The sequence below is a fragment of the Dermacentor albipictus genome, chromosome 10, assembly GCF_038994185.2.
Source record: "Dermacentor albipictus isolate Rhodes 1998 colony chromosome 10, USDA_Dalb.pri_finalv2, whole genome shotgun sequence".
NCBI lineage: Eukaryota > Metazoa > Arthropoda > Arachnida > Ixodida > Ixodidae > Dermacentor > Dermacentor albipictus.
In genome coordinates, this window is record NC_091830.1 from 44,844,924 (window position 1) to 44,860,204 (window position 15,281).

General features: G+C 44.0%; 1 protein-coding gene across 1 annotated transcript in view; it reads left to right on the forward strand.

Annotated features, from left to right (window-relative positions):
* The window catches only part of Adss (adenylosuccinate synthetase), a 50,567-nt gene extending 36,339 nt beyond the window's left edge, over nucleotides 1-14,228 (forward strand). Inside the window, exons 9-13 of the mRNA XM_070527735.1 lie at nucleotides 1,540-1,694; nucleotides 2,639-2,763; nucleotides 5,289-5,386; nucleotides 5,958-6,107; nucleotides 10,803-14,228. Of these exons, the coding sequence (XP_070383836.1) occupies nucleotides 1,540-1,694; nucleotides 2,639-2,763; nucleotides 5,289-5,386; nucleotides 5,958-6,107; nucleotides 10,803-10,855 (581 nt within the window). The 3' untranslated portion in view covers nucleotides 10,856-14,228. The remainder of the gene's footprint in view (nucleotides 1-1,539; nucleotides 1,695-2,638; nucleotides 2,764-5,288; nucleotides 5,387-5,957; nucleotides 6,108-10,802) is intronic.
* Nucleotides 14,229-15,281: the final 1,053 nt, after the last annotated feature.

Here is a 15,281-nt window from a genome sequence, read left to right on the forward strand (position 1 = left end):
ATCACTAGATATTAGACGTACCTGCCAAGCCTCCTGAAGTAGCTCTACAGTGTACGAATTTTTATGGGTTTTTTTTACGGTTTAACAGATAAAAAACATATATCTACTTGAAATTTGGCTCTCGCATTCTCGTGAGCAAGGACCACTTATTGGTGTTGCCCTATACATTGTGGGGCAAAAAAATAAACGTAGTTGGTGTACCTGAACAAAGCTGACCTGCTATTATGGAGCCATTGTGTGACTCTAACACTGTCATTTCAGCCAGATAGATAAGAGACACCATGCGGCCATCAACAAATAAATTGTGGCCCTCGCCGAATGCATTGTAGATAGTTGGCATAACACATAGCCTCTAAGAATTTGCAACTGTGCAATGCCGATGTGCAGTGCATTGAGAGTCTCTTGAGGTCATGCTTACACTCTACACTCCGCAGTGTCTTTCCGTGTACAGAGGCGTTGGCAACGATCCTGATGACCATTTTATGGCATAGATTTTTGTTTAGCCAATGCATTATTTATGCCAATCACAATTATTTGGCATCGCAATTTATGGCGACAGCGCACTTGAAAAGGTTCATCCTCAACATCAGCAGCAGCAGCCTATATATGTCCACTACAGGACAAGGACCTCCCAGTGATCTGCAACTACTCCTGTCTTATGTCATCCTATTCCTGCAAATTTCCTAATTGCATCACACCGCCTAATAACATGCCTTTCTAGACTGTGCTCCCCTTTTCTTAGCAGCCATTCTGCAATGCTGATAGACCACCTTTTTTTCTTGACTCTTGCAATCACCCATGATAAATTTTTGGTAAAAGTAATTGGGTAGGTTAATGAATGGTGCCATGGCCTTTTTTTTTTTTACTTGTGCTATTTTCATGGTAGCAGCCCCTGCCTCCCCCCGCATTTGACCAACAGGTCTCCCTAATTCTCTTACATTTAGAACTTGTCATCTATTATGCAAGTGACTTCGAATCATCTCAACAGTGGTCAGGCGAGAACTGTCTCAGGCTAGCATTGTGAAATCTCTTCTTCACTCAATGCATTCGCACTGGTGATGGACAGAGGTCGCACAACCAACCGAGACTGGTGACCAAGGAGCAACTCACTGCAGCCGATGTTCGCACCATCAAGCATGATCTGCCTGTTGCCGAATCGAAATGTCTCGCGATGGGTGCCATTCCTGTCCGCTCGCACCAATATCACCACGTGAAATAAGTGCCAGCGTGTACAGACGTCCCGATTCTGTGCCACTACTGGTTCAGTAAGTTAGTAAGCATAGTTTCAAAGCTGAAAAATCAAGCAGCAAGCTACTCCCCCAAAACAGTCTCTTTTCGACCATTTGTGACCAACTTGGTTTCACAACCTCTGCGAGTTACTGGTGTGGGAGAAGCCTCGGTCTTCATCTTCGTGTCAGTTTCTGCCATGCTTGCACTTCATAAATAGCGGTGCACTTCTGCCCATTCTACTTGCCTTCTGCTGGTAGCCCTCGCATTGTCATCTTATGTGTGGCTGCTCTTTTATTGCCTCGTTAACAGGGACATACCCATTTGTGACGTCTTCAAACTGCACTGTGGGCGGAGTCTGCACAGGCCTCGGCATTCCACCACGAGCCATCGGCCACGTGTACGGAGTGGTCAAGGCCTACACGACACGGGTCGGCGATGGCCCTTTTCCCACCGAACAGAAGAATGTGAGTAGGTGGCATGTTTGCCAAACGCTTTTTGAGCACGGTTGGAAATCTTCGCCCGTCTGTTAATGGGGCTTCTGTGAACATGCGATCCAAATGTTATTGCACCGCATACTGCAGGGAATTTGCAATTTCATGTCAAAAACAGTGAAATATTGCTTGCTCTCGCTTACGCAATCTCATGCACTGTCATTGCAAGCAGCTGGGCCCACTTCAGCTGTTGGCTGATTTCATGATCGTGAGAACATTCCCAGTGATACAATGATTGCTCATTTGAGTTACATAAATAAAAAATATATATATTTGCCATCTCAAACGTTCATAGAAACCATTTCATCTTTGCACTGCTGGTCTAAACGTGACAGTTGCTGCGTGCAGCCTCTGAGATGAAGATTTTGGCATCGTTACGGTGGCCGCCTTCAGGTGTGGCCGGCGGCGCATTTCTCCCGTGCACCCCCTTGCCATCTTGTTTTTTCAGCTATGACCCATTTACTTTACGAAATATTAAATTAGTAATTAGCTTGGTAAACTATTAACAACAGAAACTTTGCTCCAGCATATTCATAACACAACTATTAGCTTTGCTTTAAGTTTCCACTGCTTAAATTCGCATTTTGAGGCCTCAAGCTCAGTGTAGCATTTATGATACTTTGGGCATTACAGGATTCAGAAAAAAAACTGATTCCAGAAAATGAAATGCTTTTCCTCTTTGCCTTGCAAAGAAGTATTTTTAGACAAGTCAATTTTTGTCTGTTGTATCAAAGGTTTTGTGCAAATCCCTCGGCTTCTTGAGCTATTTGCTTCGGAATTATTCTACTATATTATTTTGCTTTGACTTAGTTTTCAACCAAAACATTTATATTCGCACAAGCCTAAACCGGATCAGTGAAACTAGGTTGATTGTAAGCGCAACCAAGTAACTCAGTTTTTCCCCTTGCATGCTGCAGGAAATCGGTGAGCGGCTACAAACTATTGGTGGGGAAATTGGAGTCACGACCAAGCGAAAACGGCGGTGCGGCTGGCTTGACGTAGTGCTGCTTCGTTACTCCAGCATGATTAATGGATACACTGCGTAAGTAGGCTTTCTTCATGCTGTCTGTCTGTTCATCTGACTGTCTGTCTAGTTGTGAGAGAAAATGATAACATTAAAGGGAGGTCGACCAGGGAAATGCAGTCAACATCCGATTTTTCAGACTCCCCAGGGGCCGCAATAACGTCCGAAAAATTGAATGCTTGCCTTTTATGGCCCCTAAGGCACCAAATCACCACAGGCCCATCCAAAATAGCTGTAAAGGCTTTCCAATATATTTTTTAAGCGTATCAATGCTCATACTGTGATAAGAGACAGCAGGTGCTTACGTGTATGATTGAGGAATACATACTGTGTCCCATGACTGTGGCCCTTTTTCCGCTCATAGTATGCTTCGCCGCAATACTTTGCTTGTGCTTCGCCACGTAACACTGCTGTATTGAGTTGAAGCTGAGCTTCGGGAACCGGCATTATGCAACGCGTTGTGCTTTCCGAGGTTCGAAGTCGTTGGCAAGGATTACAAAGGCAGAGTCGGCGCCGAATGGTTGCAATGAAAAAGCATGGCACTGAACAGCAAGAAGCTTGGTAGCAGGTGTCGAAGTAGCTAGGCTTAGCGTTGCCGCTGGGGTAGCTACGGCTGCCAGCAGATCTGCGTGTGAGAGCACCGATTCAAGGCCATGAGATAATCAAAATCATGGTGGTGGTGGTGGCTTTGGTTAATACCATTTCGGACCTGTGGTCATGGCTACAAGTCAGAAAAGTTGGACAGTGAAGGTTTTTCACATCCAAATTTCAGATGTCCTTATACATTGACTCTATAGAGTATGGGGCGGTGCCACGAAGGCATATGAATTATTGGGCATGTCCGAAAAATGGGGCATTCAGAAACTCTGTCGTTGGCTGTTGTGTGGTTTTACTACTCTGTGTAGAGCAAAGGCAATATGAGGACCCCCACATCACAAGATATTGACCATGTTAATTAATCTTGTTAATTAATTTAATCTTTACATACACGAACGTTTGGCATACATAAAAATTAGTTTCAATTTTAATATTGAATAATCCTGTTGTTTAGTTATTAAATGTCTTAATGTAATACAGTGAACTCTCACTAGAGTGAACGTCAAGGGACCGAAGGAAATAGTTAAGTGAAACTTCACTAAACTGAATATTCACTAGACCAACATAAGACATGGCTACAGAGTCAAAAGTTTGAAGTGCAATTCATGGAGCAAAAGACATGGCATCCATAGTGTTAGAAATGTGTGAAATGGAATTTGTACATATCAGCAAGTGCAAGGTTCATAACAGTTATCAGTTATAATGCTACCTTTGTGTGCACACGCGGAACCCAACGAGACTGGAAAGAAAGAGACGACGACCATACCACGACTAGCCGGTGGGGAAAAAAAACGCACACCACGTGGTTTGTGGTGTGACAGATGGCCGCTTTGCTCTGGCGGCATTGTAAATGCCAGCAATGTTGCTTTTTTTCATGGCCTCCGGGACTACATGCTTGCTCGTTTTGTGCGGGCGATCTCGAAGGCCATGCCTCGTTGCCGTTCGTTTTCTGCAGCACCGCTTTGCCTCAGGGGCGCTGTAGCGCCAGCGACGTTACATTGCCGCTGAAGCGGTGGTTTGATGAGGGTGGGCATCGGTTGCGCCTGCAGTACAGGGCACAAAACTTCGTTAAAAATAAGCCTTGGTCCTCTGAGCGAGTTCGTTAAACTGAAATATTGACTGTTCTGAGACTCATTCAGTGAAACATGTTTGCATAGAATCTATAAAAAAAACTGCTGGGGATTTTTAAAAAGTTCGTTATTCTGAAATATTCGATAAACCGACGTTCGTACAACTGAGAGTTTACTGTAGTCCTTTTCACTAATCACTAACATATCTTAGTGTCAGCCTGCACTCAGCCTATCTAAAAATTTGCCTGAAAAGAGTTTAGTATGAGTTTACTGAAATTTGGAAGCATTAGGTCCATTCGATTCACCCCACATTTTGGGAACTAGCTCCTGCCAGTTCAGTGCCAGTTCTTGCTTGTGCAGACCCACCGTGGTTGCTCATTGGCTATGGTGTTGGGCTGCGGAGCACGAGGTCATGGGATCAAATCCCCACCATGGCAGCTGCATTTCAGTGGGGGCGAAATTTGAAAACACCGATGTACTTAGATTTAGGTGCACATTAAAGAACCCCAGGAGGTCTAAATTTCCGGATTCCTCCACTACACGTGCCTCATAATCAGAAAGTGGTTTTGGCACGTAAAACCCCATAATTTAATTTTTCTTTATTAGCTTGTGCAAAACCGCCACGGCACCTCATGCTGCACTTGCTGTCTGACAAGTGCAGGAAATGCTGCAAACTCATCCTGGTCGAGGCCTGCACTGAGTGAAACAAATGCCGATGTGCTGATGCATCCATGTTGAGCGTGTGAAGGAAATAGCAAAGTGCGGCACCCAGTGAACCAGTTCGAAAAGTGCAGGCGAATCGTATGGACCTGTTGTTTCATGGTGTGCGAGATTTGACAATATGTCATCTCACTCGCTGCCTCCCCCTACCCGCAGGCTGGCCCTGACCAAGCTCGACATCCTGGACACCTTTGAGGAGATCAAGATTGGCAACGCCTATCGGATAGACGGCAAGGTGTACAAGTACCCACCAGGTGAGGTTGCAAACCCATATGTACATAACGGATAGCACTGACTGCTGACTCAAGAACAGGGTGTTTAAGTTTGATGTCAGGGGTCCTCTCGGTATACTAAGCACGTTGGTGCTAACTCTTTCCAACAGGATGCCCATGCCCTCCTCAAGATAAGCAGCTAATGTGGTGTTGTGCACAGCAGAAACGCAAAGCAACAGCTTTTTCCTTCTTCCATGCAAAGTGGTTTTATGGTATCATATCATTTTTGTACAGTTCTCACTGATGACTATGGTGATGTGATTATGACAGATATTTTTTTAAACGGCAGTCCAGATGTAGCGACAATCGGTTATAACGATCAAATTTTAATTCTTCTTGGTGTCGTTATAAGTGAACTACACTGTACTAGAGTGTGCAATGTATTCTGCGTACTTATTGAGACTGAGTTAATGGGATCAAATTTGGGGGACACCACTCTTTTTTTTTACACTAACGCACAATAGTTCCCCAGCACATTAATGGTTGAGAGCCGCTGTGTCTAGTAAATTGTATGAGCCCTCTGCAACAAGCTTTGCAACTGCTTTTCTTCCAGCGAGTGCCGACGAGATGTCCAAGGTGCAAGTTGACTACATGGTCATGCCCGGCTGGCGGACATCGACGTCCGAGTGCCGGAAGTACTCTGACCTACCTGCTAATGCCCGCCTCTACGTTGAGACCGTCCAGGAGCTGCTCGGCGTTCCGTGTGAGTAGTCCTTTTTGGCGCACGCAAGGTGTGGAGAGCGTCTGTCAAGGGATCGTCTGATTGCACCTGAAGCATTCCGATATATTGAGCATATGATGTTCTCCTGCTAGGTTGGTTAGTTACTAGGTGCAGCTGATCTGGAGCCATGAGAACAGTGTCTGTGGATTTACTTGTCTTTGAGCACATTCAGCAGGCACGCCCAAGTCGAGAATGCCAACTTACTGGTATCCTTCAAAAGTGTACAGTCACTGCATTGTACAAGCACTGAGCGCTAAATTTCGAGGATAACCATGAAGCTAGAGAAGCTAAAAACCAAACTGCCAGTAACTGAACGAAAAAATAGTAGGCATAAAATCAAGACACAGGGAGAAGGTGTTATAGATTACGAAGCAGATACGGGGTATCATTGTACATTGAGTTCTAGTGGAAGAAAAGCCGGATGCTGAAGAGGACGCATTATATTCGGTACTACACTACGAGTTGTTTCCTTATGAATACTACACGGCATTCTATAAGGCGGCTTTCCCACACGTATTGTTAAGTGGTGCAATGACTGTGGCCATGACATTTGCACTTGTCATGTTTTTCAGCACCCATAGACGTTATCGTAATGAGATTGCATTGCTCTACATTGTCAGTGACTGAGCAAGCATTGGAAGTTAGCATGATATGCCAAACTGCAGAATGAATGCCACTCCCAGCTCCTCCTGTTAAGGAGCTCCACATGGAGTGCACATTCATGGCAAACGTCGCACCACAGTAATAGTCGCCGCGGCATGACTCTGATTGTTCCTTGGCTTGGCTACATGGAGAGAAAAAGAGGCATACGCTGCTGCACATTCGCCGCCTTGCTGATAGTGTTGTCAGACTCGATAAATTTGTCTTTTTTTACACCAGAATGATAAAAGTAGTTTTGCTGAGCAACTTTTCTTTTTTAATTTGTAGATGCACTTGCAAACAATTTCTGCGCATTCTATTAAAGCTGTAAGCATTTTAGTGGGCTGGCATTGTGCCATTGCACAAGCTTAGAGCTTGGTGCATGTATAGTGCGTGTGTGCCTCCTGTTTCTTGTGCAAGCCTGCAAGCGACTGTGGTCGCGGAAATCGAGCGGCACAGTGGTACGCAGACGTTGCGCAGGCTTGTTATTCTCCAACTGTGACATTAGTTCTTGACTTTTTTGTGTAAAAACCCATTGTGATGATTCATGTTTACTTTGTTTTAATTTCCTGAAAGTTCCTGAAAGCAACAACAGGCATCCAGTACAGTAGGCTTCCATTAATTTGACTCCAGTTAATTCGAATGTTTAGTTAATTCGATCCCTACCGAAGGTCCCGGCCAGTGCCTATACATTTCCATGGATCCGAACTTCCGTTAATTCGATCTCAAAATTGGCCGGCAACTGGTCAGCAAGCAAGAGGCTTGCATGGAGTGTGCAAGCACGGACAGTCTCCAGTCACAGTACGAATGACTAGATGCCCATTAAGCATACTGGCAGCCATTCAGATATATTTCTGACGTTCTTGTAGCAATTGGAGCCCTCGTTTCGCCTACCATGCATGTCTCGTACAGTTGGCGTTGGATTTTTCAGACTCCCTAGGGACAGCGAGAACGTCTGAAAAATCGGGCAGTCCAAAAAAAAGAATGAATGCATGCGTTTTACTGCGCCCAAACTGCTCAAATCGCCACAGACACATTCCAAATAGCTCTGAAAGCCTGCCAGTGCACTTGTTAGGCGTATCGGTGCTCTTACTGTGACAGGAGACGACCGGTGCACACTTGTATAATTAAAGAATACGTACTTGGGTCCTGTGACAGTTGCCCCCTAGTCTGTCTTAGTATGCCTCACCGCAATACATCGCGTATGCTTCACCCCGTAACATCGCTTTACTGCGGTGAAGCTGACTTCCGGCGACCGGCATCATGCAACGCGTCAAGCTTTCCGCGCTTCGAAACCATCGACGAGAATCTGCCTTTTTCATGTTCCTATGCTGCCCGCTGGAAACATATTTTGGAAGGGTGCTGAGGCTTTCGCCAGTTGATTTGTCCATGTTTAGTGTGCCCAAGTTGTGCGTTTTCTGGATCGCTATTACTTATTAATGGCTTCTCCAGAGCAGCATGTCATTCCTGGAAATTATTTAGCACTCATTGACTGCTGTGTGATCAGGCCTGAGTGTGCTGTTGTGCTAATAGCGCAGCCAATAAAGGTACATTGAGTTCCGTCTGTTGACGTGGCTGCCTTGCAGGTTGTTTTGTCACTGATGTCTGCTCTTGCACGTCGTTTCTTGTATTCCTTTTTATATGATCATAGGACACTTCACAAATTGAAGAAGCCTATGAATGCAGCCTTCCGCGTCGTATTTGCCAAAGTGGTGCATTTGTTTGCATCAACATCTATAGCCACAGATCATTGTGAGCTTTGGATATTGTGGAAATGGCACCTTGCTGATATGAAATGTCAAAACTTAGCAGAACATATTTCCACATATGAGCTGCATTGTTCCACCCTGAGATGAGTCAATATGAACGGCCGAGCCACTTAAACAATGGAAACTGTCATCCAACAGATACATATAATGGACTGTTAATTTATTACCGATTCTTGCTTTTCTTTAATTCATCATACTTAGTTTGCGCATGCCATAAAGCATTATTACAGAAAGCTATGCCCGGCATAAGCACTCACTTATAGACCGTGTAGTTTTCTCACAAAAACAGGGATGCCATTGCTGACATCATCGGTAACTGAGCGAGCTTCTTTTTTTTTTCAGTACCTGTATCGTTTTTGAAGGCATTACAGTGAGGGGTACATACATATCTACATCAATTGTCACTCATTTCAACACACAAAGTGCGGTAAAAGTTTTCATTGCATTGTATACCTACAATACTTGATGGAAGAGCATTCCACTCCGTCATGGTCCTATAAAGAAATTAATAATGCAAGGTATCACCCTTAAAAGGAAATTCATGAAGTTTCAAGTCACGGTCCCTTCTACGCGAGATATATGATCGTATATGTTTTTCCTGTCAATGCCTGCTTTAGAATGGTAAACACTGAAAAAATTTGAGTCTGAGGCCCTTTCTTCTGTCCTTTAGATCCTGCCAATGAAGTGCAGGCTTGCTTTCGGTGATACTGAGGTTTTTGATGTAATGCCCCAGAACAAATCAAACTGCCCTATTCTGAATTTTTTCAAGTAAATCGACTAACTGACACGTATATGAGGATCGCAGCAGGTACACATGTACTCAAGTACCGAACGATGTGAGTGAAATACAGCCGTTCTTTAAATTTACTTGGTATTGGCCAAAATTTTGACGTAGGAAGCCCAATTTTTGTGCAGCCTTCCTTTTACCTCCTGTATATGCCTGTTCCAACTTAAATCCGAGGTAAATAAAACTCCTAAATATTTGCATTCCGTAACCTTGCATGGAGTAACGCTATTTATCGTACTCTTATGCCTTATATGAATGTTTGCTTGTAAAGGTAATGTTTAAACATTTCAAAATGTTTAGCTACATTTCCCATTTCGCACACTAAGTTGAAACTTTATCTAAATCACTCTGAATGGCATAGAAATCACAATCACTATCAAAAACACTATACACTCCGCAGTCGTCCGCAAACATCCTGAAAGACGACATAATGCCTTTAGTGATATGTATGTAAAGTAAGAGAGGCCCCAAGACAGCCTTGGGGTACTCCAGAGGTCACTGCAGCAACATCAGATGAAATTCTATTGAGAACCACAGACAGTTGTCTATGGGAAAGATATTCAGATATCCATGCAATTACCTTTTTGTCTAATTTGTAGGCATTTAATTTGCTAATAAGTAAGTCATAAGCCTCAATGTCAAATGCTTTATGAAAATCTAGAAGCCTTTTGTCTATTGCTAGTGCCAAATCGTGAGTGAATTCTACAAGCTGCATAGTACAAAACCCTGCCGAAATCGGTCTTTGTTTCCATTTAATAGATTGTGTTTAACTAGAGGCAACATAATACAACTATATATAGCGTGTTCCATTACTTCACGTGTAGTCAAGGACACTGACCTGTCGTTCTCAGCGCAGTGGGCATACCTGGCGAGCACGCCAGGCATGCTTCCCACTTTTGGCAGCAAAGTTCGCGAGGCGAAGTTTTTCTGATCAAGCCAGGTCGGGGGCAGGTGTCAAATTTTTGGCCGCCGAGGGTCGGGCATTCACCGCCAAGCGAAGTTTGTCATGCTGATGCCAGTTTCTCACTCCATGTAGCCCGGCCTTTACTCCAGGCGTATTTGTCTAATCCAATCACGGTTTAATGTTCATGTGTGTCAGTGTGCTTTAAAAAAATGCATTTCAGTCTTGCTACTTTGTTTATGGCAGTGCTTCTTCCGCAACACAGCCTGTATATAACCGAGCAATGAATAAAATATATATATAGTGAGCCCACACAAGCACAAGTGCTTGTGTGGGCACACAAGTCACGTACAAGTCACGTACAAGTCACGTACAAGTCACGCACCAGTCACGCACCAGTCACGCACCAGTCACGCACCAGTCACACACCAGTCACACACCAGTCACACACACAAGCACTTGTGCGCGTGACTGGGCAGTACGGAGCTAGCACTGTACTGGCTCATTGTGTTGGGGCAAGCAAAAAACAAAAGGAACAGAATACCAGAAAATTGATAGTTTCACTTGTTTCTTTATTCCAGTCAAGTGGATCGGCGTTGGAAAGTCTCGTGCAGCCATCATCACAATTCCTTGATGAGTGGCACAATGACAAGACTGCGCACTGCACGTGTTGACGATGAACTTAGCACACTTAAAAGAGCCGAGCTGTTTTATTTCTTTCTCTTTGTTTCCCTGCCCTTGTTGTTTTTAATTCATTGTTGTTTTAAAGCGAAAATATCCAGTCATTGTTGTTCACCAGCCATCGTTGATGTGGTTGCCGCTTGTTCAGGTCAGCCCTCAGCAGCAAGTTGCATTCAGCAAACGACGTTCTCCACGCTTTCTGATGCATTTTTGTGATGCGCAGCTTGGCAGAATTCTGCAGATGTTAAATGCCACCCCACCTGTTCCATGGCAGCCATTTGTCGATGCATTGAATTGAGGGCTGTGTTAAGTTTCCCACTGCCTTGCGCAAATTTGTTAAATTGAGAACTTCAGTAAATCTAAATCGCCTATAACGTTCGTGATAATGTGATTTCTTTGCGAGCCAAAATGGTCATTTTTGCCTGCACTAGCATTTATTGTAGACAGAGAGCCCTTTTAGCTTGTCTTCTGTTCTTTGTGGGAGAAACAAATGTCCTGAACAAATCAATCGCATCCATCGCCAACTTGAAACCTGGCATACCCATGTTACCCCTATTTTTCCCCCAGATCTTTCAGGCTAGACGTAGACTTCACTACGTTGCTTTCAGTAATTAGGCTTTACAAATATATGTCTGGGAATCGAAAGTGTTTTGTTAAATAGAAAATGTTGCATAATTGGGTTTTATTAAATCAAGGTTTAACTGTATTAGGTTTTAGTGACAGGGTTATTCTGCTTTGTCACATATATTCAAGGATGAACATCAAGCCTGTGATAATGACTAGGCATTGTGCTCACAAGACTACATAAAAGCATTTGCTCATTGGTTGGTGCAAAGGTACCTGCCGTTCACAAAAGTGACTGAAGTGATAACAACGTGGCTGCCACTTGCAGGCAGCACTTAACAAAAGAGAAGCTTTGTGAACACAGGCCTAGATTAGGTTTCCTGGATATTTATGTGCAGATTGCATTGTACAAAGACTGTCGCTGGGACTTCGTGGCTGTTTAGATCGAAATGAAATCAGCTGTTATAATGGCAGTTGAAAACATTAGCAGGGAGATGGTTGCTTTGATGGGGAACTGCAGTTTGTGTGCTTTGTTTCTCCGCGGGAAACGACATTATCGAAAGTGCAAACCCTTGTATAGCTAGGAACAGGTGCGCAGAAACGCACCGAGAACTGCCAAGAACTTCTATGAATCAAGAACTTGTTACTTTCTTGGTGTGGCCGTACACTTTAGTGGATGGGAGCACCATTAAATATGGGTTGCACCATACCTAGCTAATCATTTGCTGCTATGCCATCCATTTCTTTGTGACTGAGATGTAATCATTTGAGGATCTCTGAATTTGTACTTAGTAGTGTGTACTTATTAGGGAGTTTTAGCATATCGCTTTTGTTACCAACGCACCTGTCAGCTTTGAGTGTGCTACTGAGTCCATGCTAGGTGTATGGGTGATGCGGAATGTCTTGCACATGCAGAACTGGCGGCTGGCCAAAGCAGCAACAGCAGAGCATTAGCGGCATGCTAAAACTCTCTAAAAAATGTCTGTAACCGCTAGCGCTGCATAAGTTGGCATTGCGCTGAACAGACAGCTTCAGTTACACCCCAGTGATAGAGTTACAGCCTGTTAAGGACCTTCACCCAAATGGCGAATACACAGTTATGGTGGCGTGGCTAATCTCCGTAGAAGTGCACCAGACAGATTATCCGCAAATTGGGGCATTTCTTGCAAATCTCGTCTTGTGTAGGAGCATGTAAGAGACAGTTACTGGGATTTGCTCGTGGACGATAAGTTTGCTAAGCCACTATGTCTACCTGAGTGTCTACATGCTTTTATTTAAATACGTGTCTATGTGGGCATTTGCCTGAAAAAAGAAGTGGTCACTGGTAGGTGCTCAAGCACCTCCCATTTATGGCAGTAATTGGCACGATAAAGGGCCAATTTCCACAGCAACGGCCAATTGCAGATTGCACTAACCTTAGAGAAGTTCTCAGAGTCTGAGGCCAATCTGGAAAGGAGTAGGCTTTTTTGTTGTTGTTGTTAAGCCTGGCAGCCTGCGTTTGAACAAAAAGCATAGCTGTATGAATGCAATACCTCCATATGTCAAATTACACTGGCCAAAGCATGAGCCCTGCTTCACGTTATCACTTGTGTTAGATCTGTGTTAATAGGAAAGTGTGGATGTTTGCCGCACAACTGTGATGTCGCTGCAGTGAGACTGACCTGGGAAACTCTTGTGTAGTCATCTGTGTGTGTTCATTCTTTGTATAGGATGTTTCAGTGACAATTCGTAAACTTGGTGCATGTGTCCCCATGCAGCGTTGAAATGAGTCGGTGAAACAAATTGCCGCTCCACACAGTTATGGCCTGGATTAGAAAGGTGTTGTGGGAAAATAATGCCAATTCAATTTCTAAGCTCACAGATGGGTATCTGCAAACTGGTGTCAGGAATGATTCCTACTAAGTGGCCATGTGTAAAACACCGACCGGCTTCATTTTTGCAGTTCCACATACAGGAAAACTAGAACAACTTGTTCATTTATCTCAGGCCATTGAGAACGCATTTGCACAAAAAACAGTGACATTTTTTTTTTCCGTAGAACCTTACTTAGTATGGTAATTAGCAGTTGGCTTGCTGAACTATCCAGAACTGAACAAAAGTTGCTCCAGCTTATCAAAAACACTAATTTGAGTTGTTTCCTGTGCTCAAATCACATTCTTCAGGTATCAAACTCAGCATAGCATTTAGGATACCTTGGACAGTCAAAGGTTAAGGCAATAATATTTGAAGAGTTAAGTGAAATTTTATTGTGATTGAGAAGCAGTTATTGCACATTTTCTGGTGTCTGCCACTGGCCAGAAACTCGGGCCAGCAGAATTTATGGTTTTTTTTTTTTCATTCTCTTTTTCTAACCACTGTGGGTGGGCGTCACTGAAACAGCCACTATTTTCTTTAGGCAATTTTCATTGGTGTACTGTTCACTCTGCACTTTTAAGGCATTGCACGCTGTGTACAGCCAAGAGCCCGAGAGGAACCCTATTTTTAAAGTTTTCTGCAGCGCTTTGTGAACGGTTATGCAATGCTTGTTGTAATCGTAGCTGCCTCGAAGAAGCATGCAAACTACTAGCTGTGATGGTTGCCTTTTTTTGTTGTTGTGCTTGCATACAAATATCCACAGTTTTGATGTCATCATCTTTTCTTTGTGCGTCTAGAAGTGAGCAAGTTGGGCTTGCCGTGGGGTTCACTTTGGAGAGGTGTTCTGTAATGCCTCGGTCGTGATGCATGAAAAATTATGTATATATAAAAACAGTTCTTTTATGTGACCTGCAAAGTGTTGGTGTGATTATCGGGGGCTGTTGGAAGGTGGCACACTGGAGACATTATCGGCCACCTCTGTTTGTTGCATTGCAAGCTAAGTGGCCTCTAAGGATGTTACCATGTAATAAAGTCGCTTCAAGCCTTTCGATAATTGGGCTGTCTGAATATGTATCTGGAAATCAAAAGCACTTTGTTAAGGCCTGAAACGGTTTGGACTAATTTTGTATACGCATAAGCTACAGCTACAGTAAAATATTCGCGTCTCAATTTAAGTGTTTCATATTAATAGAGCTATGGACGGTTACGAGTTACCCTCCTCCGTAGCTATGCTTTTTCTCCTCGACTCATTCGCCAAGCTCCACCTTCACTGGCTCTGCATCGTGATGCAACAATATCATCTACTTCCGATGTGTTGGAGCCAGCGCACGAAGCCTCTCCAACCGCTCCGCTAGCTGCCTGGCCATCAATCCCCAGCAAGAGCTTTCCAAGCATCCAAGCTAGCCAAGGGCTTGGACGGACGCGTGAACTAAAGCCCCTTCATACTACTACCGCTGTGATGAAGGGGCTTTAGTGTAAACGTGAGCGGCCAGCAAGGTGCAGCCATGTGGTGGCACAGAGCTAATATTGCTTGAAACAAAGTGTAAACATTTTAAACTATGAAACACACAATGTGTTCACAACTACACTGTTGCCGAAAATTTACGCCAGCAACAAAGTAGAATACACATGGTTACTGTACACTATACTGAATAGTATTAGCTGTATATTAGTATGAGCTTTGTGCCACCTGGTGGCTGCACCCTGCGGGCCACTCACATTTGTGCCTCCTCTCATCTGGCAAAACATCCAGTCCGCCTACATTTACCGGAATACTGGACACACTAAAACTATTGTGGTAGTAATCCTCCGTGTGATGTAACGGCTGCAAATGCATAAATCCTGGTGCCGATCGGATACCGACAGCTCTATGCCCTTGCAGAGGGGCACAGTGCCGCAGCTTGACATGTTGCCACTTGCTAGGTTTGCAAGCCACAGCGTAACAAGGGTGATTCATAGTC